This window comes from Schistocerca nitens, chromosome 6 (genome assembly GCF_023898315.1).
Source record: "Schistocerca nitens isolate TAMUIC-IGC-003100 chromosome 6, iqSchNite1.1, whole genome shotgun sequence".
In the NCBI taxonomy this organism is placed as follows: Eukaryota; Metazoa; Arthropoda; class Insecta; order Orthoptera; family Acrididae; genus Schistocerca; species Schistocerca nitens.
Genome location: NC_064619.1, coordinates 37,100,413 through 37,126,991, shown reverse-complemented (window position 1 = coordinate 37,126,991; position 26,579 = coordinate 37,100,413). Strand labels below are relative to the sequence as shown.

The 26,579-nt window shown below is 41.0% G+C and overlaps 1 protein-coding gene across 3 annotated transcripts in view; it reads right to left on the bottom strand.

Moving 5' to 3' along the window:
- Window positions 1-26,579, bottom strand: part of LOC126262486 (voltage-dependent calcium channel subunit alpha-2/delta-3) — an 823,568-nt gene that overhangs the window by 608,060 nt on the left and 188,929 nt on the right. For all 3 annotated transcript variants that reach the window (XM_049959148.1, XM_049959149.1, XM_049959150.1), the window contains exon 2: window positions 7,340-7,421. In XM_049959148.1, the coding sequence (XP_049815105.1) occupies window positions 7,340-7,421 (82 nt within the window). The remainder of the gene's footprint in view (window positions 1-7,339; window positions 7,422-26,579) is intronic.

Below are 26,579 nucleotides of genomic sequence, written 5' to 3'. Positions count from 1 at the left end.
TGATAATGGTCGACGTAGAGAGGATATAAAATGTAGACTGGCAATGGCAAGGAAAGTGTTTCTGAAGAAGAGAATTTTGTTAACATCGAGTATAGATTTAAGTGTCAGGAAGTCTTTTCTGAAAGTATTTGTATGGAGTGTAGCCATGTATGGAAGTGAAACATGGACGATAAATAGTTTGGACAAGAAGAGAATAGAAGCTTTCGAAATGTGGTGCTACAGAAGAATGCTGAAGATTAGATGGGTATATCACATAACTAATGAGGAGGTACTGAATAGGATTGGGGAGAAGAGGAGTTTGTGGCACAACTTGACCAGAAGAAGGGATCGGTTGGTAGGACATGTTCTGAGGCATCAAGGGATCACCAATTTAGTTTTGGAGGGCAGCGTGGAGGGTAAAAATCGTAGGGGGAGACCAAGAGATGCATACACTAAGCAGATTCAGAAGGATGTAGGTTGCAGTAGGTACTGGGAGATGAAGAAGCTTGCACAGGATACAGTAGCATGGAGAGCTGCATCAAACCAGTCTCAGGACTGAAGACCACAAGAACAACAGCATTCATAAAAAGTAAGATTTCCTGAGGAAGGCCTTGTATCGCTGTAATCAATAACTGGAAGTGTTTGTACAAGTTTCGTTTTAAGGTCAAGAGGGAAGAGCTTTTTATGTATTTGTAGGCCATGAAGAGATGCTGTACCCCTAGACTCTTTGCTGAAAGGGGGAAGTTGATATTTGTCCCATTTGAGGTTAAATATGGTAGGGATTCCCGATATTTCGGGTTAATAATCCTTGAACGACCAACCAATGCCGCTTGGGTTTTGCATGGGTTGGCCTTTAACCCTATATCCTGCGCCCATTTTGATAACGTACACAGGTCGTACTGAGATTCTCGAAAGCTGTCTTCAGATTTATGGATTTTGCACTTAGATCAAACTGGAGGTCGTCATCGTACATGTGGTATTTGCAGTAGGACAAGACTGACACTGATCACTGACGTAGAATGAAAACAGTGTAGGAACCAATACCGGACCCTGGGAAATGCTTAATACTACCTACCTCCATTTTGACTATACGGTGCTGGACATGATGGGTTGCTGGTGAAACGTCAGGTACGAGCTAAACCATTGCACTGCACTTGGCTAGAAATTTAGGCTGCTAAGTCTGGCAAGCAAAATGTCGAGGTTGAAAGTGTTAAAGACCTTGCTGAAGTTTAAGAAGCACATGATAGTCGTCTTTTCTGCAGCCAAGCAAGCTTCAGATACTCTGTTACCTTCTTTAAGGCACATGTTGTGCTGTGATGTTTACAGAAGCCTGACTTATTTGACTAGTAGGTTGTTTGTAGTTAGGTCGTGGACTAAATATTTTAAGCATCTGGGCAGTGCAGGACGAATGCAAATAGGTCGGTAATCAGAGGTCCTGTGGTAGTGTCTTTTCAGGTAATGGCTTAACTAGTACCTGTTTTCAGGTCTCAAGGAAAACACTTGTGGTTAAGGAGTCGTTGAAGATAACTGTTATAGTGGGTCAATAATAAATTCCATCATTTGGACTGTGATACCATCGTCTTCAGTAGATGCTGATCTGGTACACATGATGGCTTTTTTGACAGTGTAGCAGGTGACAGGCTTTAGACAAATTTTCGTGGCAACAGTCGTTTAGCCCCATGAAGTAATCAAGGAGTCTATTTCGTTTGTGGTGCAATTGTCGTTGTGGCTAATGTGAAGCACCGGTTCAGTTCATGGGCTGGTCAATGGTATCAGCTGCAGCTTCTACTTTGCCAATACCGAGACCACGCAGGTTTTTCCAAAGGACAGCTGATCTATTTCCGTTGTGGGTTGACGTATGGGCATGCCTGAGTTTTGCATTTCTGACAGCGTGACTGACTGTTGCACTTCTGCTTGCAAGTAATATGATTCTCAGGGACGGGGCACAGTTTGTATGCCCGATGTGCAGCGCCTCTGAAGTTCACGAGCTGTTTCAGTTCTCCAGTAAGCCACGATGCAGGTTTCCTTCTTACTCTTCCGGTCTTTAATGGGGTATATTTGTCACATAATTGAGTAACTTTGTTACTAAATCCGTGAAGCTTTTCGTTTATATACGAGAAAGGCACAGACGGCCCCCAAGCTATTTCTTGGGCATCGGTGCGAGTTCAGATAAATTAATGCGTTTGAATTCTCAGTACGTGGCCAGTTGCGGTTTCTTTCTGCCACATTCTAGAGAGTACGTCATGAAAATTATATCATGGGCGGATATGTCAGGTACAGATATTTGAGAAGCATGAATTGCTCTCTTTGGGGATTTCGTTGAAAATGTATCTATCAAAGTGTGACTACTGTCCGTGCGACGCCTAGGAGCAGCGACACGTTTGAGAAAGAAGCATCCACTTAAATTTCACACTTACATCTCTCACGTCAGTCAGCTGTAGAATTTAAGGACATGTTTCACGCTCGCCTATTGTGTTTTTTCCTCTGTAGGAATTAACATGAGTACTGAAAACAACGCTCGTGTGAAACCCAGCTCGCTCTATTTGTCCACCAGACCGATTTATTTTATTTAGCGTATGGCAAGTACAAATCACGTTTATAGAGAAATAAGCTGCTACAATAACTTTATAACTTTGGCACTAAAAACGAGACATAAAGAATTAAATACAGTTATGTCATGAACAACATATATATAATTACAAATTAACATTTAGGTTTTTAATATATTGAACTGCACTTCGAGTCGCATCCAGGAAGTCCGTTGTTTGACCTGAGTAGGCTCTCAGAGGGCACTCTGCAATGATGTGCCGGATCGTCTGCTTCTCAGCGCCGCAGTCGCACTTTGGGGATGGTGATCTTCCCCCATTGTGTAGAGAGTCCGCACATCGACCGTGGCCCGTCCTGATCCTGTTGAGGATGGTCCAGGTTTTACGTGGTAAGCCAAAGCCTGGAGGTCTGTTCGACGGTTTCAGTAAGGTGTTTGCCTGTGGTGGTGCTGATTCTTCCCATTCCACTTTCCAGCGTTCTTCAAGACAGAAACCATTTTCCTCCAGATCTTTGTCCCTTATAAGAGGTGGATGTCTAGAGCGCAAATTATCTCTGTCAATGCCATTGCTCAAAGCGTGAATCGGAAGTTGCGGGTTGTCTTGTATTTTTTTAAATTCTCTGAGAAGCGCATTGTCTCTTCGTAAGTGAGGTGGCGGTATGTGGCTCAGTACAGGTAGCCAGTGAATGGGGGTTGATTTTATTGTACCTGAAATAATCGTCATAGTTTGGTTCAGTACTGTGTCCACCATCTTGGTGCGAGCGCTCTTTAGCCAAACAGGGGAACAGTACTCTGCCGCCGAGTAGACAAGTCCCAAAGCAGAGGCGGAGGAGCCCCAGCTGGTACCACATAGTTTCTGAATCATATCGTTCCTAGTACGGATTTTTGCAGCAGTGTTGATGAGGTGGTGTTTGTAGCTCAGGGTTCTATCTAATGTTACTCCCAGGTATTTTGGATTTTTAGTATGAGGCAGAATATTGTTATCAAAATATATCTTAAGGCGTATGTTAGCCAATTTATTATTCAGGTGGAAACACACAGCCTCAGTTTTAGTTGGACTAGGTTGTAGTCTCCATTCACGAAAGTACGTTCCCAACAAGGACAAGTCGCTTGTCAGGACAGTTTCAGTATGCTCCATATCTCGATGTTGTGTAGCTATGGCCCAGTCATCTGCATATACAAACTTTTCAGATTTAGTATTAGGCATATCGGCTATATACATGCTGAAAAGTAGCGGTGCCAGGACTGATCCTTGGGGCAAGCCATTATTGAGCTTCATTGTTTTGCTCCTATAATTTCCAAGTATCACCTGGAATGGTCTGTTGCAGAGCATCTCGTTGGTAAGGTTAGCCATTTTCAAACATGGCACGATGCGGAGTAGTTTGTAAATCAGGCCTTGCCTCCATACAGTATCATAAGCCGCTGTCAGGTCTATAAATACCACGGATGTTTTTTCTTGTCTTTGGAAGCCTGCCTTAATGTAGAAAGTTAGTGAGAGGACTTGATCTGTGCAGCTCCTGTTTGGCTGGAAGCCTGCTTGTTCCACAGGGATACACTTTAGGATATCTGGTTCAAAAATGGTTCAAATGGCTCTGAGCACTATGGGACTTAACAGCTATGGTCATCAGTCCCCTAGAAGTTAGAACTACTTAAACCTAACTAACCTAAGGACATCACACACAACACCCAGCCATCACGAGGCAGAGAAAATCCCTGACCCCGCCGGGAATCGAACCCGGGAACCCGGGCGTGGGAAGCGAGAACCCTACCGCACGACCACGAGATGCGGGCTAGGATATCTGGACTTATTCTGTTACATACGAGTATAAGTCTCTCCAGTAGTTTGTAGATCATGCTAAGAAGGGCAATTGGGGGGTAGCTGTTTGGCTGGTCATTCGGTTTACCTGGTTTCAGTATCGCTATGATTTTTGCTTTCTTAAGGATATTTGTTATTCTTCCAGTTTCCATCATGCTGGAGAAGAACTGTGCAAGCCATAATTTTGCAAATTTACGGCAGTGAATCAGAAACTCTGGATGAATTCCATCAAAACCTGGGGCTTTTCGTGGCGTGATGTCTCTCAGAGCCAGTGTTATCTCTTCGACTGAGAAGGGCTGCGAGTGTAGTGAATTGTTCCCTACTAAAGATTTCAACTTTTTAAGTTCCTTTTTAACTTTTATGGTATGAGCTCGATCCCCTGGAGCTCTAGAGGTTTTACTGATGTGCGCCGCAACTGTGTTTGGAGAAATAAGAGGTAATTGGTCGTTGGTTCCTGCTACTGCCACCAAGCACCAGACCGAGAAAGCAGTAGATAGCGGAGCTCAGGTCGAAGTCTTCCTTGATTTCCACAGTGCCGCCTAAAAGAAATACTGATGAACGGAATATCATACCAGCTGTAGTACTGAATGGAGGAGTTCACAACAAACAGAACATAGGACGTCATTCTCAATGATGGGCAATCTTCAGATGGAAAACTGTTGTATTCGACCACTACTTTTCACTTTATATAGCGGATAACGCCAGAAATTCAATGAGGTCTTTCGCGGATGACGCTATTATATACAGCCAAGTCGTAACGCCAGGAAGATGCAGCGTAAAGCAGGAAGACCTGCAGAGGGGTTAAGGCTTGGATCAGGGATTGTCAACCGACCCCAAGACAACGTGTTGCGCATTAACAGGCAGACAGGCATATTACAATATCGCATGATTACAGGAACTAAGAGTATGCGTACAGAATGATTTCAAGTGGAATGACCACAAAAAACTAATCGCAGGCAAGGGAGGCAACAGGCAGACTTATCGGAAGAATGCTCAAAGTGTAGTCCATCCTCAAAGGATGTAGCTTACAAAACCCTTCGCTCGACCGAAGCTCGAGTATTGCTCGTCAGTCTGAGATCCATAACAGATAGCATTGATTAGAAGAAACAGAGAAGATCCAAAGAAGAGCAGCGCGTTTCTTAAGGGGACCACACCGTGGTTCAGGTCGAAAAAAATCGATTTTCGGTTTTCATCATATTTCGACAGATTAAGGTTTTATTTAAGTACTCTGAAAAGGATTTTGCTGGAAAAACTTTTTTCGAGCATTTAAAGAGCATTTTCCTACGACGTGTGTCTATGTGCCAAGCCCACTTTTCTCTCACCCACTGCGAACCCACCCACTGTCAACTCTAAGCCACATGGAGATGCCATTATTAGCAAAATAGAATGTGTAGGCCATGTTCAAAAAAGTTTGGGAACAAGACTGAGAAAACTAACTGTTGATATGAGAGGAAAGAAATTAGAAGATGGAAAAGTGTTGAGCGGACAGGGTGGGTTAACTAAAACTTAAACAGAAAACTTGCAGGTATACTATAGGCAGGTAATTAGGAGCAATAAAGAAAATCTGGAGGCAATGAAGAGAGATATTTGGGCCATATTCTTCCATAAGTCCTCTACTGATGATAAGCCATGTCATGGATTGTGTCCATCAGGAGAAAATCTGTGATGCAAATACAACAGGGCTCAGGCAACTGGAGAATCTTATTCTCACCAGCATTCTCTTCCTGCTGCTGTTATTACACCAATTTAACCTATTTTCAGAGACTTGGCTCATCCTGGCCTTCTAAGGAAATATCTGCATGGGCAGACGCAGAATTCAAATGGAACCGCCTTCCTAAAACTGTATTTGAAGTAATGCATACAATAAAACTAGGCGTTCATGATGCTGTTATTGCATTCAATTGTAGTAATATTGGAAAGTGTTGGGTACTGAAAAAGGTAGGAATTAATCCTGGTGAAAATATGATTACTGGGCTGCAACACTGCGATAAAATGAGGATAGCCTATGCAGATAGGTCTGCATTTAATATGGCCAAGAAAGCAAGACAAACATCCAGAAAGGTGAAAAAGAAGCTGGAAGACCTGCTAGAGGCCAAATAAGGGCCATCATATGCAGCAGGACAGTTTTAATTAATTGTAAGTAACAAATTTCAAAAGTTTTTTCTTTAAAGTCAATTTCCTGCAAACTAAAATTTTCTGTACATATGCCTATTATATCAGAAACTATCATAGATAAATGAAACAATTTTCAGAGACTCTGCTTAACATAAAAAGCCACCTCTGGTACTACATTCATTAATATTCCCCAATTAGGAAGTTCACAAAAAATATTTTCTGCAGGAGAAACTTAATATTTTTTGTTAATAAATTTAAAAAAGTATTTCTTAGATACTATGAAATGGATAAAGTAGATTTTACTTCAGTTGAGTCTATTAGCATCACGTAACATACAGTAAAAATATTAAGGTCCTGCATCAAATAGTTTTTTCAGAAATGGGTCAAATACTTGCCCAAATTAACATGGGTTAGATAGTCAGGGTGTGGTCCTTTTAATAGGTTCGTCTAATAAACGCGAAAGCGTCACGGACATTTTTGTTCGACTCCACTGGCAGACGCTGCAAGAGTGGCGTTCTGCATCACGGATCAGTTTAACGTTGAAGCTCTGAGAATGTAGGTTCCGGGAAGAGTCAACGAATATATTTGTTCCCCCCTACCTTTATCTCCCGAAAAGACCTCAGGGGTAAAATCAGAGAGATCCGAGCTCGCACAGAGGTTACCAAAAACCTTTCTTTCTGCAAATCAGGAAAGGGCCAAGTGACAGTGGTACAAAAAGTACCCTCCGCCACACACTGCAAAGTGGTTTACGGAATACAGGTGTGGATGTAAGTACTTCAGGCACGGTCTCCTTGTGACTACTGTCATTATCGGCTGAGGTGCAAATACTGCTGACTCTTACAAAACTTGCCAGTAGCAGGATCATACATCAGAGTTCTACTCACATCCTGGATCTCCTGGCGGCGCGACACGTAGCTGCCCACCTCCCACAGCTCGGCGCCCAGCTTGTCAGCCAGGGACTTGAACCTGCAACACGAGAAGCACGTATACGGTTAGCACTGCAGTAGGCACACATGGCAAAGCTACACATGGCAAGGCTACACACAGCCAGGTCTGAGGGCCGAGCTGCCGGCACTGCTGACGACCGTGGCCTCTACGGCTGCGCAGATCACCCTACAAGTATACCTGCCTGTTGCTCTGATCATCATGAAGACATCTACCTAAAAACACGCGTGAAATTTCGATATGTGCTGAAACGTCGCCTGCTAAAAGTATAGAGAATTTGCAGAAAAAATTCATTTTGCACTCTTTTGTTTCCCCAGCGGTTTAGTCAATAATTAAAACCAAAGTTCTTTGTTCACTGAAGCATATGCCTGTGGCCGTTAACAGGCAGTGGCGCGCATGTGTCGGAAGAGGCAGGCGCGGAGCTCACACAGGCTGAGAGGGAAAGCGTGGAGCCACCGGCCAAGACCAGAGCGAGTTGTTACCCTCTTTCAATTGGTTCACAACTGAAACTTCTTGTGCATACTGTGGCCAGAGTGCTTCGTTGAGACGAAGCAACTCCATGAACGCTTAATAATGTGATAATCTTACATAAGCATCAGTTACTTTTCTCTTCTTCTGAAAGAAGCGATAGCATGGTTAATGTTGATTTGCATGAACATGACCCTCAAGTGCCAAGCAGGGCTATAGCCGTATCTCATCTGCACAACCCTCTTAGGTCACCAGCTGGACGTTCCTCGGCCTCTGGTTGCGCACTCCTGAAAATTTCGACGCAAAGCCTTGGTCACACCAGGTCCTGGTCTCTGATGCTGCTCACAGCGACCCTATCGACTTTCCACGACGACGACATCGCGTCTCCACTGCCGAGTGTCTACTAAGAAGACTGCCTACACTACGCTTGTCCATCCTCTTTTAGAATACTGCTGCGCAGTGTGGGATCCTTACCAGATAGGACTGACGGAGTACACCGAAAAAGTTCAAAGAAAGGCAGCACGTTTATTATCGTGAAATATGGGAGAGAGTGCAATAGAAATGATACAGGATTTGGGCTGGAATTCATTAAAAGAAAGGCGTTTTTCGTTGCGACGGAATCTTCTCACGAAATTTCAATCACCAACTTTCTCCTCCGAATGCGAAAATATTTTGTTGACACCGACCTACATAGGGAGGAACGATCACCAAGATAAAATAAGGGAAATCAGAGCTCATATGGAAAGATATAAGTGTTCATTCTTTCCGCGCGCTATACGAGATTAGCCGGCTGAAGTGGCCGTGCGGTTCTAGGCGCTGCAGTCTGGAACCGCGAGACCGCTACGGTCGCAGGTTCGAATCCTGCCTCTGGCATGGATGTGTGTGATGTCCTTAGGTTAGTTAGGTTTAACTAGTTCTAAGTTCTAGGAGACTAATGACCTCAGAAGTTGAGTCCCATAGTGCTCAGAGCCATTCGAACCATATACGAGATTGGAATAAAAGAGAATTGTGAAGGTGGTTCGATGAAACGTCTGCCAGGCACTTAAATGTCATTTGCAGAGTATCTATGTAGATGTAGATGTAGATGAGTGCTGCGTCCAGGACAATCTTCCCAGACGACGACACTGCATATCTCTCTTAACGGTCGCTCCCACCACTTTTCTCCAAGCCAAACTCATCTGTAGTGGCTGCATCAGAGCCATCTGCTTTCAGTCAGTGCTCCCTGGGTCTAGGCCTCCGCCATCATTTCTCACCCGTCCCAGGGAGTATTTCCCCAAGTCCAGGCCACCTCCTCCCTTCGAACACCACAACTTCTTCGAGATAGTTACGTCATCGTTCCCATGGGGGGGGGGGGAGAGGTGGGGAGGAATCCTGTGTCCCCTCGTTATTGCCTGTAACACACATACAAACCATAAAAGTATCACAGGTTGCCCCGGCTCCAGCCCAGTAAAGACACCTTCTCTAGAGATAAGACAAGCACTGCCCACATCAACACACAAACGCCGAGTTGAACCTCCAGCAGCCACCACTGTACTGTGTGGCGCCAGCCTCGCAACAGACGCACAAACATCCTCACAAAGAGAGCTGTCACTGCAGCTCTATCTCGCTTCTGCAAGTCACATGCATACGCCTGACTGCTCTGCATCCAGTAAACACTACAGGCCCACACTGACTGTGCGTAAAAACTCATCAATTGGAGTTCACATCGGCAGTCCAATGATGGGGTTTCACTTCAGCTTCCAGAGACTTCAACCGAGCTACCGCCTCGATGCACCTCTTCTCGATCAACCTCGAGCTATGATCGCACTGGAGCTTGTCTCGGCCAACCTCGACCTACCACGTCGCTGTCCTTAAGCTGGGTGCCTCCCTGGACTGTCTTCAGTCTGTCCTCGCGCTGTCTACTGCTCTCGGCCGACCACAGCCCAATGGACTTTATTTGTGTAAGAACATTCCTGCGCAACGTAAGTGATTAACTTTCGCGTGACCCAAGTAGTGTAGACTGACGTATCAAGGAAGCTGCCTAATTCTATTCTGTTCCTTAGACTTAATAAACATATAGTTGTTCTTTGCTTCGTGCCCCCTTCAATCGTAGTTGTGACATTACAGCCTTTATCACTGCGATTTTTAACATGTAAAAGTTTTTTTTCTGTATTCGCGTCAGTATGTGCGAACTTTTAACATATACCAATGAATATTGTAACCAGATATCTTTGCCGCGCTCTTGAAAAGCGCAGAATATCACGATAGCTATAAACTGTTATACGCTGCTATCGATCAGTAAAAAAAAACGATGCACCTATGTTTCAAAAATAACAATTGCGAATTTTTACTTCTGCAGGGAGCCGCGCCGCTCTCTAGCTGTTCTGTGAATGTGTTGCGAGTCGGACGCAAAAGTATTGTGCTCCATACTGATATAATCATTTTATTGTAACTTTAAGAGTTTAAGTGATTAAAAAACATATATAGCCACAAACAAGCGAGAATGTATATCATGAAAATTCGCTCCACCGCCACAATGGGTGGCCATGTTAATGTAAGTTTCCGTTTCACAATATAATACTTGAAGCCTTGAAGTTTATTTAATTTCAAAGAAAATCTCTCAACCTTATTTTCATTAATTATACTTGTGATAATCTTTCCTGTTTAAAAGATTTATGCAGCTTATGATCCAGCGTGTGTTCTGTCGGAACAGGAGGCTGTCGTGACGACGTCGTTATAGTATTTATTCCAAGTTCTTTCAGTTCCGTTTATATGTTCGTACAAATCCAATTAGTTGGTTCCTTAGGTTTCTTTCATGTAACTTCCGTCTGTTTTCTCCGCGCGATCTTCCTCCGAAAAAAATTTATGTTCATTTTTTTTAGTAATTTTCGATATCGCGAATGAGAAAAGACAGACGCCTCCTGCTCCGAACGGAACACCACGACTTTTCTAACGTCGGAGAGTACCGCACGAATTTTCCGCTAAAAGGTAATAGAATTTCTTAAAGCTGGATCAATTACACATGTTGCTGCTGTTCTCCGACAAATCTGGTGTGATTAATAGTAATTTATTCTGTCACGACAAAAAGAACCAATTTTATTTTTACCAAAGCAACAAAGCTTTCAATTAAATTACGAAAAAAAAAATCATACCAGATCGTGCATTGTTCCCTTCTATCACGAACACTATAATGTGTAATAAGTCATTCAGTTTACAGCTGTAAAATGTTGAAGGTTGGAGATTTCTGCCGAATTAAAACGTTGTGCTGGAGCCGGTGAGGGTGGCCGAGCGGTTCTAGGCGCTACAGTCTGGAACCAGGCGACCGCTACGGTCGCAGGTTCGAATTCTGCTTCGGGCATGGATGTGTCTGATGTCCTTAGGTTGGTTAGGTTCAAGTAGTTCTAAGTTCTAGGGGACTGATGACCTCAGAAATTAAGTCCCATAGTGCTCAGAGCCATTTGAACCATTTTGTTGTTGTGCTGGACGGCAACTTGTACCTGGATCTTTGCCTTCTGTCGCAAGTGAAGTTTGGATGGTAACAGGTGAGGTACTGCAGAAAGTAAAGCTGTGACACTGGTTCGTGAGTCGTGCTTGGGTAGCTGAATCGGTAGGGCACTTGTCCGTGAAAGGCAAACATCTCAGGTTCGAGCCCCAGTCCTGCATACGGTTTTAATCTTCAGGAAGTTTCAGCCTACAGCGACTGTTTCTACCACTTCTTACACATCCGTCAAGGCCTCTTTCGTGACGTGATGCGCGGAGAGCGATGTGTGAACGAAGGTACCAATGAATGGACTCTTCTTGGCTCTTCGAAATGGACCCTGAATCGGATCTATCTGAAAGCTACTTGAAGAAAATCCCATCGATGCTTTGGTACTGAATTACGGTACGCAACGTCAGTTCCAAAACGGCGATACTGCCACGATGAAAATGGCGAGTTCAGAAGTCCCAGTAAAAGTGAGCCTTCAAATTCTGGAACTAGAAACGCTCTGCCACAGTACATCTACATGGTTACTCTGCAATTCACACTTAAGTGCCTGGCAGAGGGTTCATCGAACCATTTTCATACTACACTGCTGGCCACCGTAAATGCAACACCAAGAAAGACAAGAGGTAGCACAACAAAATTTATTTTGTAGATAACATGTTGACCAAGTATCAAATGATTACGTTTACAGACGTCTGTGACATGTGGTTCCTGCCAGAATCAGTAGCCACAGTAGCCGCCATTGTTGGAGATCACCGCTGCCACACGTCTCGGCATTGAGTCAAAGAGACGTTGGATGTGTTCCTGGGGTACAGCAGCCCAAGCAGCTTCCACACGTTGCCAAAGATCATCTGGTGTGGAAGCTGGGGATGTAATCTGGGTGACTCGTTGAGCAACCATGGACCACATGTTTTTTATCGGCGAAAGATCCGGAGAGCGAGCCGGTCAGGGAAGCACTTCAATCTGGTTATTGACGAAGAACCTTTGGACAATGCGTGCCACGTGTGGTCGCGAATTATCCTGTTGAAATATGGCTGTGGCCGAGCCCTGAAGGTAAGGAAGGACAACTGGCTCCAGCACCTCGGATATGTAGCGCCGCCTATTTAAAGTACCGGCAATGCGTACTAGAGGCGTGCGAGAGTAATATCCAATACCGCCCCATACCATAATACCCGGTGCAAGACCAATGTGGCGGTGCATAATGCAGCTGTCCAGCATCCTCTCTCCACGTTGTCTCCACACTCTAATCCGACCATCGTGGTGCTGCAGACAGAAGCGTGCCTCGTCAGTAAAGACAACGTCATTCCATTCTGCCGTCCACATCCGTCTGTCATCACACCATTGGCGACGGAGACGTCTGTGGTTCTGCGTCAATGGTAGACGAAGCAATGGACGTCTTGCGGACAGACCACTCTGCTGTAAACGGCGTCGAATGGTACGCGCACACACTGGATGATGCGTTACAGACGCAATGTGCTGTGCTACGGTTCGGGATGTCACTGAGCGATCCGTCACTGCCATGCGCACAATTTGCCTATCAGCACGTGCAGTGGTGCACCGAGGTGAATGCGATCGACCACGTCGGTCCGTCGTACCCTCCTGCATCCAACGGTCACATATCCGCATTACAGTTGTTTGGTTTCATCCAACACGACTAGCGATTTCTCTGTATGATAATCCACAATCTCGGTAAGCCACTATCCTTCCTCTGTCGAACTCGGATACTTGGTCAAACGATGTTCGCTGTTGTCTACGAGGCATAACTGATCGTCTTGTGAAACAACCACAAGGTAAACACACGTGCCGAACGTACACTCGTCGAAATCGCCAAGCCTTAAATGGCGCTATGAGGTGGCGCCACAGGCGCGCGTGATGTGCGTCTGCGCTGAAATTCTAATCAGTTGCATATCTCATCGCTGCAAACCCATGGTGTAAATTTCACTTGATTCGGATGCTTCCTTCAGGGTGTTGCATTTACGGTGGCCAGCAGTGTACTTCTCTACCATTTCACTCTCGAATGGCGCGTGGGTTAAAGGAACACCTAAATCTTTGCGTTCGAGCTCTAATTTCTCTTATTTTATTATGACGGTCATTTCTCCCTGCGTAGGAGGGTGTCAACAAAATATTTTCGCATTCTGAAGATCCTGCTGCCTACTATGTGTGCCACTTCTCATCCAAAATTGACGCATATCCAGCAGAGTACCATTTCCTTCCCTACGCATTTCAAACGAAGGCAGACAAACGAATGTATCGCCGATAGACGGTAACGGACGTGTTTCTCTCTCTGCGCTACTTTAAGTGCGCTCTGGCAGTCGGGACAACTACTGTCAAGTTCATCTGTCCGAAAAATGAAAAAAAAAATGCTGATTTAACGATTGTAGAATAAGAGTAACTGTTTCCTCCCAGTTAGTCCATGACAAACAAGAAGCATAGGGTAACATCGTACGACAACTTCGGTACCAACTCCGTGATCACACCTAGAGGACGGTGTGATGCTAACCGAGCGTCGTGTCGTCCTCTGTCGCATTTGCCTTTAGAGATTCAGAGAAACCCCAGGAAACTACAGCTGGATTTTGTGGGCCAGGGAAGGATTTGAACCTCCGTCCAGCCGAATGCGGGTTCTTTACATTACACGTGCCGGGAAAGGCAAAGATTGTGTATCCGAATAAATCCAAAGACTTTGCCAGCTGTGACGAATTTCAGACACACAGAGACTCAACACAAAAATGAAATAAAATAATAACAAATATTATAATGCGCCACTGTAGACAGAATCATTAAATGTCTTTTAGACTCGTTATCTACAAACAATCAATGTATGTTTATTTCAGTTCATAGAAAGTGTGTGTATGTAAACACGTTTCGAAATACGAGCCTCAGAGGTCATTAAAATGTAAGTGACTGTTCGCCTGTGCCTTCAGAGCGCCCACGTATTTTGAAAAAAATGGTTCAAATGGCTCTGAGCACTATGGGACTTAACATCTTAGGTCATCAGTCCCCTACAACTTAGAACTACTTAAACCTAACTAACCTAAGGACATCACACACATCCATGCCCGAGGCAGGATTCGAACCTGCGACCGTAGCAGTCCCGCGGTTCCGGACTGCAGCGCCTAGAACCGCAAGACCACCGCGGCCGGTTACGTATTTTAAAGACTTTTACTTAAACAGCATTTTGCCCTGTGTTGCCAGACAATACCACTGGTTCTTCTGAAATTCCATACGTATAAATTGCCCATGCCTGTTTAATTTAAATAAAGCTACCTTATTAAGTAGGTAATATGGGGATCAATAAAAATGATTTATTAGAGTTGTTTGAGTCTTTCAGTTGAGATTCGTGGAAGTTGACGTTATGCCTAACCTAATGCGATGGCATTTGTAGTAAAAATACGACTGCATCTAACGACTTTCGGTTTTGTCCTTCAGCGCTAATGGCAGAAAGAATCATTTCTGCATGAAGGTGGATTGCAGCAGCGGCGAACTTGTCAGTAATTTGGCGACAGTATACTTATAACCCGAGCACTGCGCCACTGGTGAATTAGACTATTGTGAAGGCCACCGACTCATAGGTCGGCCGCGAGTGCTAGATTGATTAATTGGACTCTCAGCGGGCAGCATTAGACGCGAGAAGACCAGCGAAAGCCCACACCGTGGGGGCGGCAAGCCTTTCAGTAGTGACTGAGATATACCACGTCGTAACTCTGACAATAACACAGCTGATTTGCCTGTTAGCTACTACAGACGTTGCTTTCTTCCTCTGGTGTTTGTCCAAGACTAAACTCCTTTGGCACGGCACCATTTCCACCGCAAGCAAAATCTGACTTTTTGACGATTCACGGCATTGAGTGGGTGCAGAACAACTGCCTCCATTTTTTGTTTTGTTTTAAGTTCTGTACCTCAATCGGTAGAAACGGGACCCTTGTAGGATCACTTTGTTGTCTGTCTGTCTATCTGAGTATTAAGACCGCTTTTTCTCAGGAAAGCGTAGAGGTATCAAGATGAAATGTGTGCCACTTACTTACCCAAAGACTGGAAAGTTGCACAGGCCATACCAATATTCAAGAAAGGTAGTATGAGTAATCCACTAAATTATAGTCCCATATCGTTAACGTCGATATGCAGCAGGATTTTAGAACATATATTGTGTTCGAACATTATGAATTACCTCGAAGAAAACGGTCTATTGACACACAGTCAACATGTGTTTAGAAAACATGGTTCCTGTGAAACAAAACTACCTCTTTATTCACAAGAAGTGTTGAGCATTATTGACAATGGATTTCAGATCGATTCCGTATTTCTGGATTTCTGGAAGGCTTTTGACACTACCACACAAGCGGCTCGTAGTGAAATTGCGTGATTGTGGAACTTCGTCTCAGTTATGTGATTGGGTGTGTGATTTTCTGCCAGAGAGGTCACAGTTCGAAGTAATTGACGGAAAGTCGTCGAGTAAAACAGAAGTGATTTCTGGCGTTCCCCAAGGTAGTGTTATAGGCCCTTTGCTGTTCCTTATCTATATAAACGATTTTGGAGACAATTTGAGCAGCCGTCTTCGGTTGTTTGCAGATGACGTTGTCGTTTATCGACTAATAAAGTCATCACAAGATCAAAACAAACTGCAAGATAATTTAGAAAAGATATCTGAATGGTACGAAAAGTGGCAGTTCACCGTAAACACCGAAAACTTTGAGGTCATCCGCATGAGTGCTAAAACGAACTCAAACTTCGTTTACACGATAAATCAGTCTAATATAAAGGCCGTAAATTCAACTAAATACCTAGTTATTACAATTAAGAACAACTTAAATTGGAAGGAACACATAGAAAATGTTGTGGGGAGGGCTAACCAAAGACTGGGTTTTATTGGCAGGACACTTAGAAAATGTAACAGACCTACTAAAGAGACTGCCTACACTACTCTTGTCCGTCCTCTTTTAGAATATTGCTGCGCGGTGTGGGATCCTTACCTGATAGGACTGACGTAGTACATCGAAAAAGTTCAAAGAAAGGCAGCACGTTTATTATCGTGAAATATGGGAGAGAGTGCAATAGAAATGATACAGGATTTGGGCTGGAATTCATTAAAAGAAAGGCGTTTTTCGTTGCGACGGAATCTTCTCACGAAATTCCAATCACCAACTTTCTCCTCCGAATTCGAAAATATTTTGTTGACACCGACCTACATAGGTAGGAACGATCGCCACGATAAAATAGGGAAATCAGAGCTCCTACGGAAAGACATAAGTGTTCATTCTTTTCGCGCGCTATCCGAGATTTGAATATTAGAGAATCGTGAAGGTGGTTCGATGAACCCTCTGCCAGGCACTTGAATGTGATTTGAAGAGTATCCATGTAGACGTAGATGTACTTAAGTCTACTGCCCCTTGGCGATGTAAAAAATTAAGCTTCTAAGTCAATGCAATAAAAAGGCATGACAAGTTTTTGATACTCGCAAATTCACTCATGAAAACTTATAGGATCATCCCCGCTGACCTAGAATCGTAAAATTTGGCAAGAAGCAAGATTAAATTCATAATGGTTCAAATAGCACTGAGTACTATGGGACTTAACATATGAGGTCATCAGTCTCCTAGAACTTAGACCTGCTTAAACCTAACTAACCTAAGGACTTCACACACATCTGTGCCCGAGGCAGGATTCGAACCTGCGCCACTGAAGGGCCTAGAACCGCTCGGCCACAGAGGCCGGCAAGCAAGATTAATTTGCAGTTATATCACATAATACATTTTTTTCCGTTTACGTTGCATCCTAACTACTGTAGGGCTTTTGATATGGTTTTCAGTAATAGGTAGAGTGATTCACGAGGAAGGTTGTAACCTCCCAACAATATTTTGAAGTGTAACCTCCCCGCAGAAATAAAGGACAATGATAATGAGCTAAAATCTAAACTCCCCACAAAATATCGTTAAATAGAAAAATGGGAAAATGGAGCCAAGTGTAACCTTCCCGTACGTAATTATTAATAATTATGAAAAATGGAACCAAGCTTAAACTCCCCACAAAATTGATAAATGAAAATTGACCAAAAGCTCACAATAATATTAATTAAATAATGAACCATGAACTGAATGTAACATCTCAACAGAAATAATAATATCTGGTAAATTTTATAAGGGCAGCAGCGCTGACCTTCGGCCCTGAGAAATAATTAAACCTTACAAATTTTATAAGGACAGCAGCGCTGACCTTCGGCCCTGTATTCTGAATAAAAAAGCAAAAAATTTTTGCCTCAATAAAAAACTGCATCTATATCTGCTCTTATTTATCGACACAGCTTCGTGCAATGCTCGCGTATATTTAATTTTGATTCTTGGAGGAAATGCATAGGAAATATTCTTTAAATTGATATGAATCTTTTTCTTTAGAAGAGTTACTTTATATTATGAAATTATTATTGGGGAATATCTTTGAATAAATTAATTACAATTAACATACATTATTAGATATGTGCATTGCTGCTTAAATACCTTCTACAATAATACTCATAATCCACCACAATCCTAACCAGAGTCACAAGAAGAGCACGCCGTCGACGCATGCCGACGCCCGCTCAGTACAACCGTCCACTCGCTACTACACCAGACTGCTACTACTATCCAACTGTCGACTCGCGCGGTCAAGCGCAGACTAGCAACGATAAATAACTCTCTGGTCAGAGATTCTGTCATGCCTCGCCATCGCTGGTAATGAATACATACGTGTTTCATAACCCTCCACTGGGGCGGGGGGGGGGGGGGGGGGGGGAAATTTGGCAGCGATGGTGAGTCAATTGGACTTGCCATGAGCAACAAATTTTTTCTTAACTAATTAACTTTACAATTACAGAATATATACAGATATATATATAGGTGCAGAACATGAAGTAAATATAGTGCACATGCACTGAGTACAGAACATTTCAGGCAAAGACAAAATATATATACAATGAGTACAAAACATATTCACAAACTGCAAAAGTGCACACGCACAATAGTACAGAACATATCTGCAAATCACAAAAAATGTATAGGCCATGAATACAAATCATGATGACAAAATGATTTTTACTATGTTACAAGAATTAGGATAGGAAAGGGAAGGATTGCGTCATGGTTGTAGCACTTTAAGTTGCACGCAGCTGCACTGAAAGTCCATATCTTTCTGCAGAAGCACAACACCAAGTGAGACAATCTGAAGTTCTTTTCCCAGAAGTATTAATCAGTGTAGCCAAGACACTGAAATGCCGTAGTAATATTCCATGTTATCCATTTGGTAGTACATTAGGTACACCAAACAGTGGGAGCATAATAGCATCTCCATCGCTCATGGTGGTGGACAGCATGTCATGTCAACACCACGTTCTTGTCTGGTACACCAACGTAGAATTAGTGCAAAAACCAAATATAGTGCTCCATGATCATGAGGATATACAGGACAAACGAATATTGCAGTAATTCCAGGTAATTAGGTTATAAGGTGGAGGACATTAAGTCACATACTAGTCTTCATTGAGAATCACACTAGTAATGGGTGGCACTCGTTGCCCAGTTATTGAACATTTCTGTACCATGTATGTAATATTACAGAATCATGTTCATGAGTATTTTTACAGAGTACATTGGCATTCATTGTCTAATTACAAACCATCAGAAGTCATCATTGAAAACAGGAGTTAATAAATGACATAGTATTACATAATAATATTCATGAGACGTTTTACAGAGAACATTGGCACTCATTGCCTAATTACAAACCATCAGAAGTCATCATTGAAAACAGGAGCTAATAAATGACATATGTTACATAATAATATTCATGAGACATTTTACAGAGAACATTGGCATTCATTGCCTAATTGCAAACCATCAGAAGTCATCATTGAAAACAGGAGCTAATAAATGACATAGTATTACATAATAATGTTCATGAGACGTTTTACAGAGAACATTGGCATTCATTGCCTAACTGCAAACCATCAGAAGTCATCATTGAAAACAGGAGCTAATAAATGACATAGTGTTACATAATAATATTCATGAGACATTTTACAGAGAATATGGGCACTCATTGCGTAATTACAAACCATCAGAAGTCATCATTGAGAACAGGAGTTAATAAATGACATAGTATTACATAATAATACTCATGATACGTTTTACAGAGAACATTGGCACTCATTGCCTAATTATAAACCATCAGAGGTCATCATTGAAAACAGGAGCTAATAAATGACATAGTATTACATAATAATATTCATGAGACGTTTTACAGTGAACATGAAAACAGGAGTTTACAGAGAACATTGGCACTCATTGGTCAGTTACAAAACATCAGATTATTATTATTATTATTATTTCTCTTTTTTTTGCTAGCAATGCATTGCGTTGGGTAATTACTGAAGAATGAAAATATTTGCTTTTCAGTTATTGCTACAAATGAAGATGTGTAACGTCATTTGTCATGAGTCAGCTGTAGCAACATTATGAAACAAGTAGAGTATATGTAATCACATATATATATTTAATGAACAACTGCTTATGGCACATTAATTTCATAAATAATTTCTCCTGCAAAATATACAAAAACGGATTATTAAACTGAAAGAAGAAACGCATATTATGCTGAAAAGTATTGCTGAATTGCTGAATTAACAGGTAGTGAAATGTGTATAAAAAATATCTGTTCCCTAGCTGTCCTTTCCAAAACCTTCAGTCATCATACCATGCTATATAATACATACTGTCAAAACGAACTGCAACAAATACTTAAATAACTATGTAGCATCTCTTAACTAACAGCAAATATATAAACTTCATCATTATTTTCATGTGCAAAGAAAAACTTTATTATCCATATCACCATAACCTCATTAGTATCATCACCTGTAAAGAAAAACTTCATTATTCATAGCAGCATATTCTTCATCATTATTCATCACCATTCATTATCATCTGCAAAAAAAGTCATTTCAATATTCATTATACAACTATTCCTTATTTCTAGCATATTTCATCACTAAAACTAAGATGTGTAGTTCTGTCTGACAGCCTGCATCAATCGCCTTGTATTCTGAAAGAAAAAATTAGCTAAGACTGCTATTCTACGATGTGTATAATATATTCTTGTCAATGCTTGTTAATCCTGATCCATTTACTCTTCATCACGAAGTATTGCATCCTCTTTCGTTCATTCCGAAGGTGAAATTCCCATTTCTGTTTAATTTATTTCGTTTATACGTTATTTCTTTCTGAAAATGATGAACAAAGATTAATGTCTTGCATTTAATTCATATACCCATTAGATAAAAACTGATTTATAGTAACATAATTGAGCATACAGCATAGCATGACAGAAAACGTAATATGTCAAAAACATAGATAGTGTTCAGAGGCAAAAATGTACCCAGTGTATCACAATGTATCAGCAAAAAAAAAAAAGTAAAGTAGTCACGATGTTGAGATATCATAAGGCAAAATGTCAAAGTCAACTGGTGTTTGCTATATCTTAACTATGTCATAGAGCATACAAACAAAACAGGAAAACAATCATACATACATGAAAAATGATGACAAGAAATGTGACTTTCTTTGTGTTTAACTTGTATGTTGTGTAGGTAATAGAGGCGAGAATTAAAGACTTTAATGGAGAGAGAATTTAATAAAATTAATATGTCACTAGATAAAATTGCATAATTATTCATAAGATACGTAAGTTTATCTGGAAAAATGTGCACGGTCTGATATGTAACGACAAGAAGAGCGACCTGCTAACCTTACCTTGCCAGGCACTTGCCAAGAAAAATACGACAATCATCAGTAAGTAGTCACATAAATATAATTGCATAAATAGTCATAAAATGTGTAAATTCATCTGGAAAAATATGCACGGTCTGATGTGTAACGACAAGAAGAGCGACCTGCTAACCTTACCTTTCCGGGCACTTGCCAAGAAAAAATACGACAATCATCAGTAAGTATTCATGTGAATATAATTGCATAAGTGGTCATAAAATTAGGAAATGGCACTACAGCATGTTAAATCATAAAGTATCTTCATTGAATAAACGGTTTAATATTCGATATGTGGTGGTTTCCTTTGGATTTTCTGGTTCTGAAAGTTTCGACGTGTACAACATTGGGGTGAGGAATGTTGCGAATCCGATATGGACCTGCGTATAGAAGTTCAAATTTACTGCACCTACCTTTTCCTTTATTCGATAAATAGTGTGTACGTACTAATATCTTCTGTCCAACGTGAAAGTCACGGCGTGTACAAACCTGTTTTTGCTGTCTTCTCCGGCGCTCTGCGGCACGTTTGATGTTGTTCAGCGCAATGTCAATTATTTCATGGTGTCGTAGTCGATGAGATGTAGTAAAGTTTACTAATTCTTTAATTTTGTTAGGTGGTTCAACATTTTTCAGTATAACAGACGAAGATAGCAAAGTAGATTCATTTGGTAAAGAATTAATTACATCTTGGAATGAGAGTATGTGTGTGTCCCAATCAATATGTCTTTTATGGCAGCATATTCTACACAGTTTACCAATTTCTTTCATTAATCGTTCACAAGGGTTCAAAGAAGCATGGTACCTGGATATATAGATCGGAGAAATGTTTCTAGCTCGTAACATACGTGTCCATATAGCAGATCGAAACTGTGATCCATTGTCAGAAATTACTTTCAACACATACCCTACATGATATAGAAAATGTTTTACAAATGCTTTCGAAACAGTTTTAGCAGTAGCTTTGCGTAACGGAGTGAAGGTAACAAATTTTGAAGTGAGTTCAACAGCGACAAAGATGTAGCAAAAACCTCTATTAGTTCTGGGAATCGGACCAAAAATGTCTACTGCGGCCATATGTCTCAATTTAACAGGTACAATGGGATGTAATGTAGGAATATGTAAAGTCGTGTCTGATTTAGCTTTCTGGCAGATTTTGCATGACGCTAAAACTCGTCGTATACGTTTCTCCATGTTGGTAAAATAACAGTTCTGTCTCAGTATAAGAAAACATTTTCTGGCTCCGTAATGTGCGTAACTTAAATGAGTATACCAGATTAATTTGTTTACAAGTTCGTTAGGAATGCGTAATAACCAATTGTTGCTGTCAGGATGAGAGCGGCGAAACAGAATGTCATTGCGTACAGTGTAATGGTTTCTAATGGTAACATTATTCCTATCTTGCCAAAGGTGTTTAATTTCTTTCCACACGTTGTCTTTACTTTGCTCTTGTGCTATGTCCTGTAATGACGACGAAATGAAATTTTCAAATGCAACTTGTTGAATGTACATGACGCTGAAATTTGCTTTGCAGAAGTTGGTTGCGATGTCTTGCTGATTGTTGCTGAGAGAACGAGATAGTGCGTCTGCTACAACATTTTGTGTGCCGGGAATGTGAACAATTGTAAAATTAAATTCCTGCAAATAGAGTTTCCATCTACTTAATCTGTCGTGTGTGGATTTAGCCGAAAGTAAAAACTGTATAGTTCTATGGTCTGTGTAAACTGTAGTGTGTCTTCCATAAAGAAAATGCCTAAATCTGGTAAAAGCCCATACAACACATAATGTTTCAAGTTCTGTAACAGAATAATTGCGTTCAGCAGGTGACAGAATGCGACTTGCAAAAGCGATGTTTTTAATTACTGTACAACCATCTTCTTCAATTTCCTGAAAAATATGTATCCCTAAAGCGGTGTTAGAACTGTCGGTGGCAATGGAAAAATTTCTTGTAAGATCTGGGTGCGATAAAAGTGGTGCATTCAACAAGGCGTGTTTCAAATAACATTTTCGTGAACAAGATTCTGCGTGTCAAAATTATTGCTTGCGTTACTTGAATATGCAACCTGTACTGTATCTAGTCAAATTCTATCTGACGTGTTATTATTTTCACGAGGATGCTGTGGTATTTCCACTATTTGTACTGTTCTGTTATTTCTTCCTGACGTATTATGCTTTGGATGATACCTACTGTCTGGTTCATTCACGATAATATGTTGTTGCTGATGTTGTTGCTGCTGATGAGATCGACTGTTATTAAATGTACGCTGAAAATTGTGCTCATTATTTTTACGTCTATCATGATAGTCATTTCTATACGGTGCATTGCGATAGGAATTGAAATACTGTGTTTTCTGTACGTAGTTATTTCCTTGCTGCCGTGCGTTACTATTTGTTGGAGCTGAGACTATACGTGCACGCGGCGAAACATTAAAGCTTGGTTGACCTTGTGGATTACATTGTTGGTTAGGTATGTTTACCGGCTGACTTTGATGCTATTGCGGTGAAAAACCTCTATTGTTACCAAAATGTGTTTGCAACTGCTGATAGTTTTGACGATTGCTGAAAATGCTATACATACTGATGATTACAATTTTCTCTGATATTAAAGTTCTCGTGGTTGTCGTTTCTGGAGTGTCTAAACAGAACTGTCACTTTCGGTATAACTTGTCATATCGGGTTTTCTTTACACTTTCTTAATCCTAGATAGAGCGATAGTTAAAGAGCTGTTTTGATAGATATAAAGGATAGTAGAAGAAAACTAAAGATGAAACAGTACTACTACGGCTCGGGTCCCTGTGCACGCTGTGGCACATATTCATTAAAGCGCAATGAATCCCCTGAGGTTTATTACACGCTGCAAATAAATTTTAGCTTTTGCGTTACAGGCAATGCCGGTGAAAATTCAAAAATAAATTGTTGTATCAAGTCCAAAGCTACTTTCTGCATTACACGCAATGGCGGTGAAAGTACAAAAATAAATCGATGTATCCAGTTCAAAGCGTGTACCTGTGCTCTGTCATTTTTAAATACCTTAGATTTTCTTACAGGTAAAAATTACTTGTAATCAACGTTATCGTCTCTGAATTTGTGAACAGGTTCAGGATTGTATGAGAATCTGTTTGACTGTGACTGTTCGGTATCTAAGTCACGTACCCTCTGTAAATTACCCAAATTATACACGCTGCATGAATCTGACAAATGTTCGCAAAGTGGCGTCTGCTGTGATGTGTTGTTAACTGAAATATTTTTCATCTCTGTCACTTCTTGTTGTAAAGTTGACAATTTTCTACGCAATGTATTATTAGACGAATCTATCTCACTGATTGTCTGCTGTAGATTTTGGAATTCAGGTGTTTGGTTAAACGAAATCAGTGAAGTATTATCTGATTTGTTGTCATTATTACTTTCAATAACATCAATACGACTGGCCAATTCATCATATTTTTCAGTCAGTTTTTTACCTGGTCATCATTTTTAGTGTCAGAAGCATTAATCTGTTTTTGTAATTTACGTGTAGTTCCGTTCAATTTTTTAACGTCGGCTTTGATGACATCGGAATCCTGTGTTAGTTCTAATTGTTCGAGTCTGTCGGTCACTGTTTGAAAATCTACTGTGTGTGTATCTGTTTTTGATTTAAGATCGGAAATTTCATCACGTAATTCTGTGTTCAACTGTTTGATGGTATTAATTTCATCTGACACTGTAGCAATATTGTTGTCTACATATGTTTTTGCCTTCGCAAACAATTTACGTTTATCATCCTGTCTCTGTGCAGTGATTGTTTCCATGACTTGTCGTTTTACTTTATTCTGTTCCTGTATGAATTTACGGAAACGCGTATCACTGTTTTGCAGGTAAAGATTAAAACGTTCGTCAATTTGAGTGTTCTGTTAGTCGAATTTCGCGTCTATCTTTGCATCCATTGTGCGCGAAAGTTCTGCTGTCATTAATTTAAACTCGTCGCGTAATTGTGTTGCCTTTTGAGAGCATTGTTTACCGACTGCACTAATTTCTTCTCTAAGTGTTTCTGTTGTAGCTGTTTGCATATACCTCAAATCTTGATCAACAGATCTAATTTCTTCACTACTTTTCCTAGCGCAAGCCTCAATTTCTTCACGTAATTGTCCTTTAGTATCATGACACTGCGCGGCAACAGCTGTAATCTGTTCACTAAGCTGTCTGGAATTGTTGTCTAATTTTTCATTAAGGTTGTCATGTTTTTCACTAAGTTGTTTGAAATTTTCATTAAGGTTGTCTTGTTTTTCATTAAGTTGTTTGATCTGTTCACTAAGCTGTTTGCAATTGTTGTCTAATTTTTCATTAAGCTGTTTGTTATTTTCATTAAATTCTTTGCTCTGTTCACTAAATTGTTGTTTGAAATTTTCATTCTGTTGTTTGGAATTTTCATTAAGTAGTTGTTTGAAATTCTCATTTTGTTTTTAATTACGTTGTTTGGAATTTTCAATAAATTCGTTCTTAAACTGTAGCAATATTGCCATAATTTGATCCAAACCAAAAGTAGCTGTTGCATTCTCTGTGCTGTGTGATGGTGTATGTGCATTTGTCACGTTTTGTGTATCCATTTGGATATTCTGTGATTCTTGAAAAGGTTTGCCAATCGGATGTGCACTGTTAGTCACTATCTCGGAATTAAATAAATCCGACGCATTCTGATTACACTGTTCGTTTTCATTAAAAAAATCTGTCCGTTCGTCACGTAAATCCTGCAAACCGGGTGTGTTAAGCTGTGTAGCGCTCATTGCAACAGAACTCCCCGCGTCATCAATTGTCGTCAAATTAACAGAGGACACAATTGAATTCATCTGTTCATCACTAGGATCAAAATCATTACAAGCGGTTGGTACGCACTGATTGTCAGTAAACGAAGGATTGTCATCATTACACTGCGTGTCACAAGTACTATCGTTCAAATTATTAGAATCGGCTATTTCATTCATTACACATCGCGATGTACTGTTAACAGTTTTTCGCAGCATTTTTCTCAAAACAAATTAATCACAAATGAAATAAGCACAATGCAAAAAGCAACAAACACAAATACAACAAATTGCCGATGATCTGTGGAAGAAAGATTGACAAATTAGAAAATGCGTTGCGCCAAATGCTAATTACATTAAGTAAATAAGAGCAGATATATGACTACTTCTCAGAAGATTCACAAAGAAATACGATCCTGGTTCGGATGTCGCCAAGTGTAACCTCCCCGCACAAATGTTAAATGTAAAAAAACAAGAAAATGGAGCCAAGTGTAACCTTCCCGCACGTAATTATTAATAATTATGAAAAATGGAACCAAGCTTAAACTCCCCACAAAATTGATAAATGAAAATTGACCAAAAGCTCACAATAATATTAATTAAATAATGAACCATGAACTGAATGTAACATCTCAACAGAAGTAATAATATCTGGTAAATTTTATAAGGGCAGCAGCGCTGACCT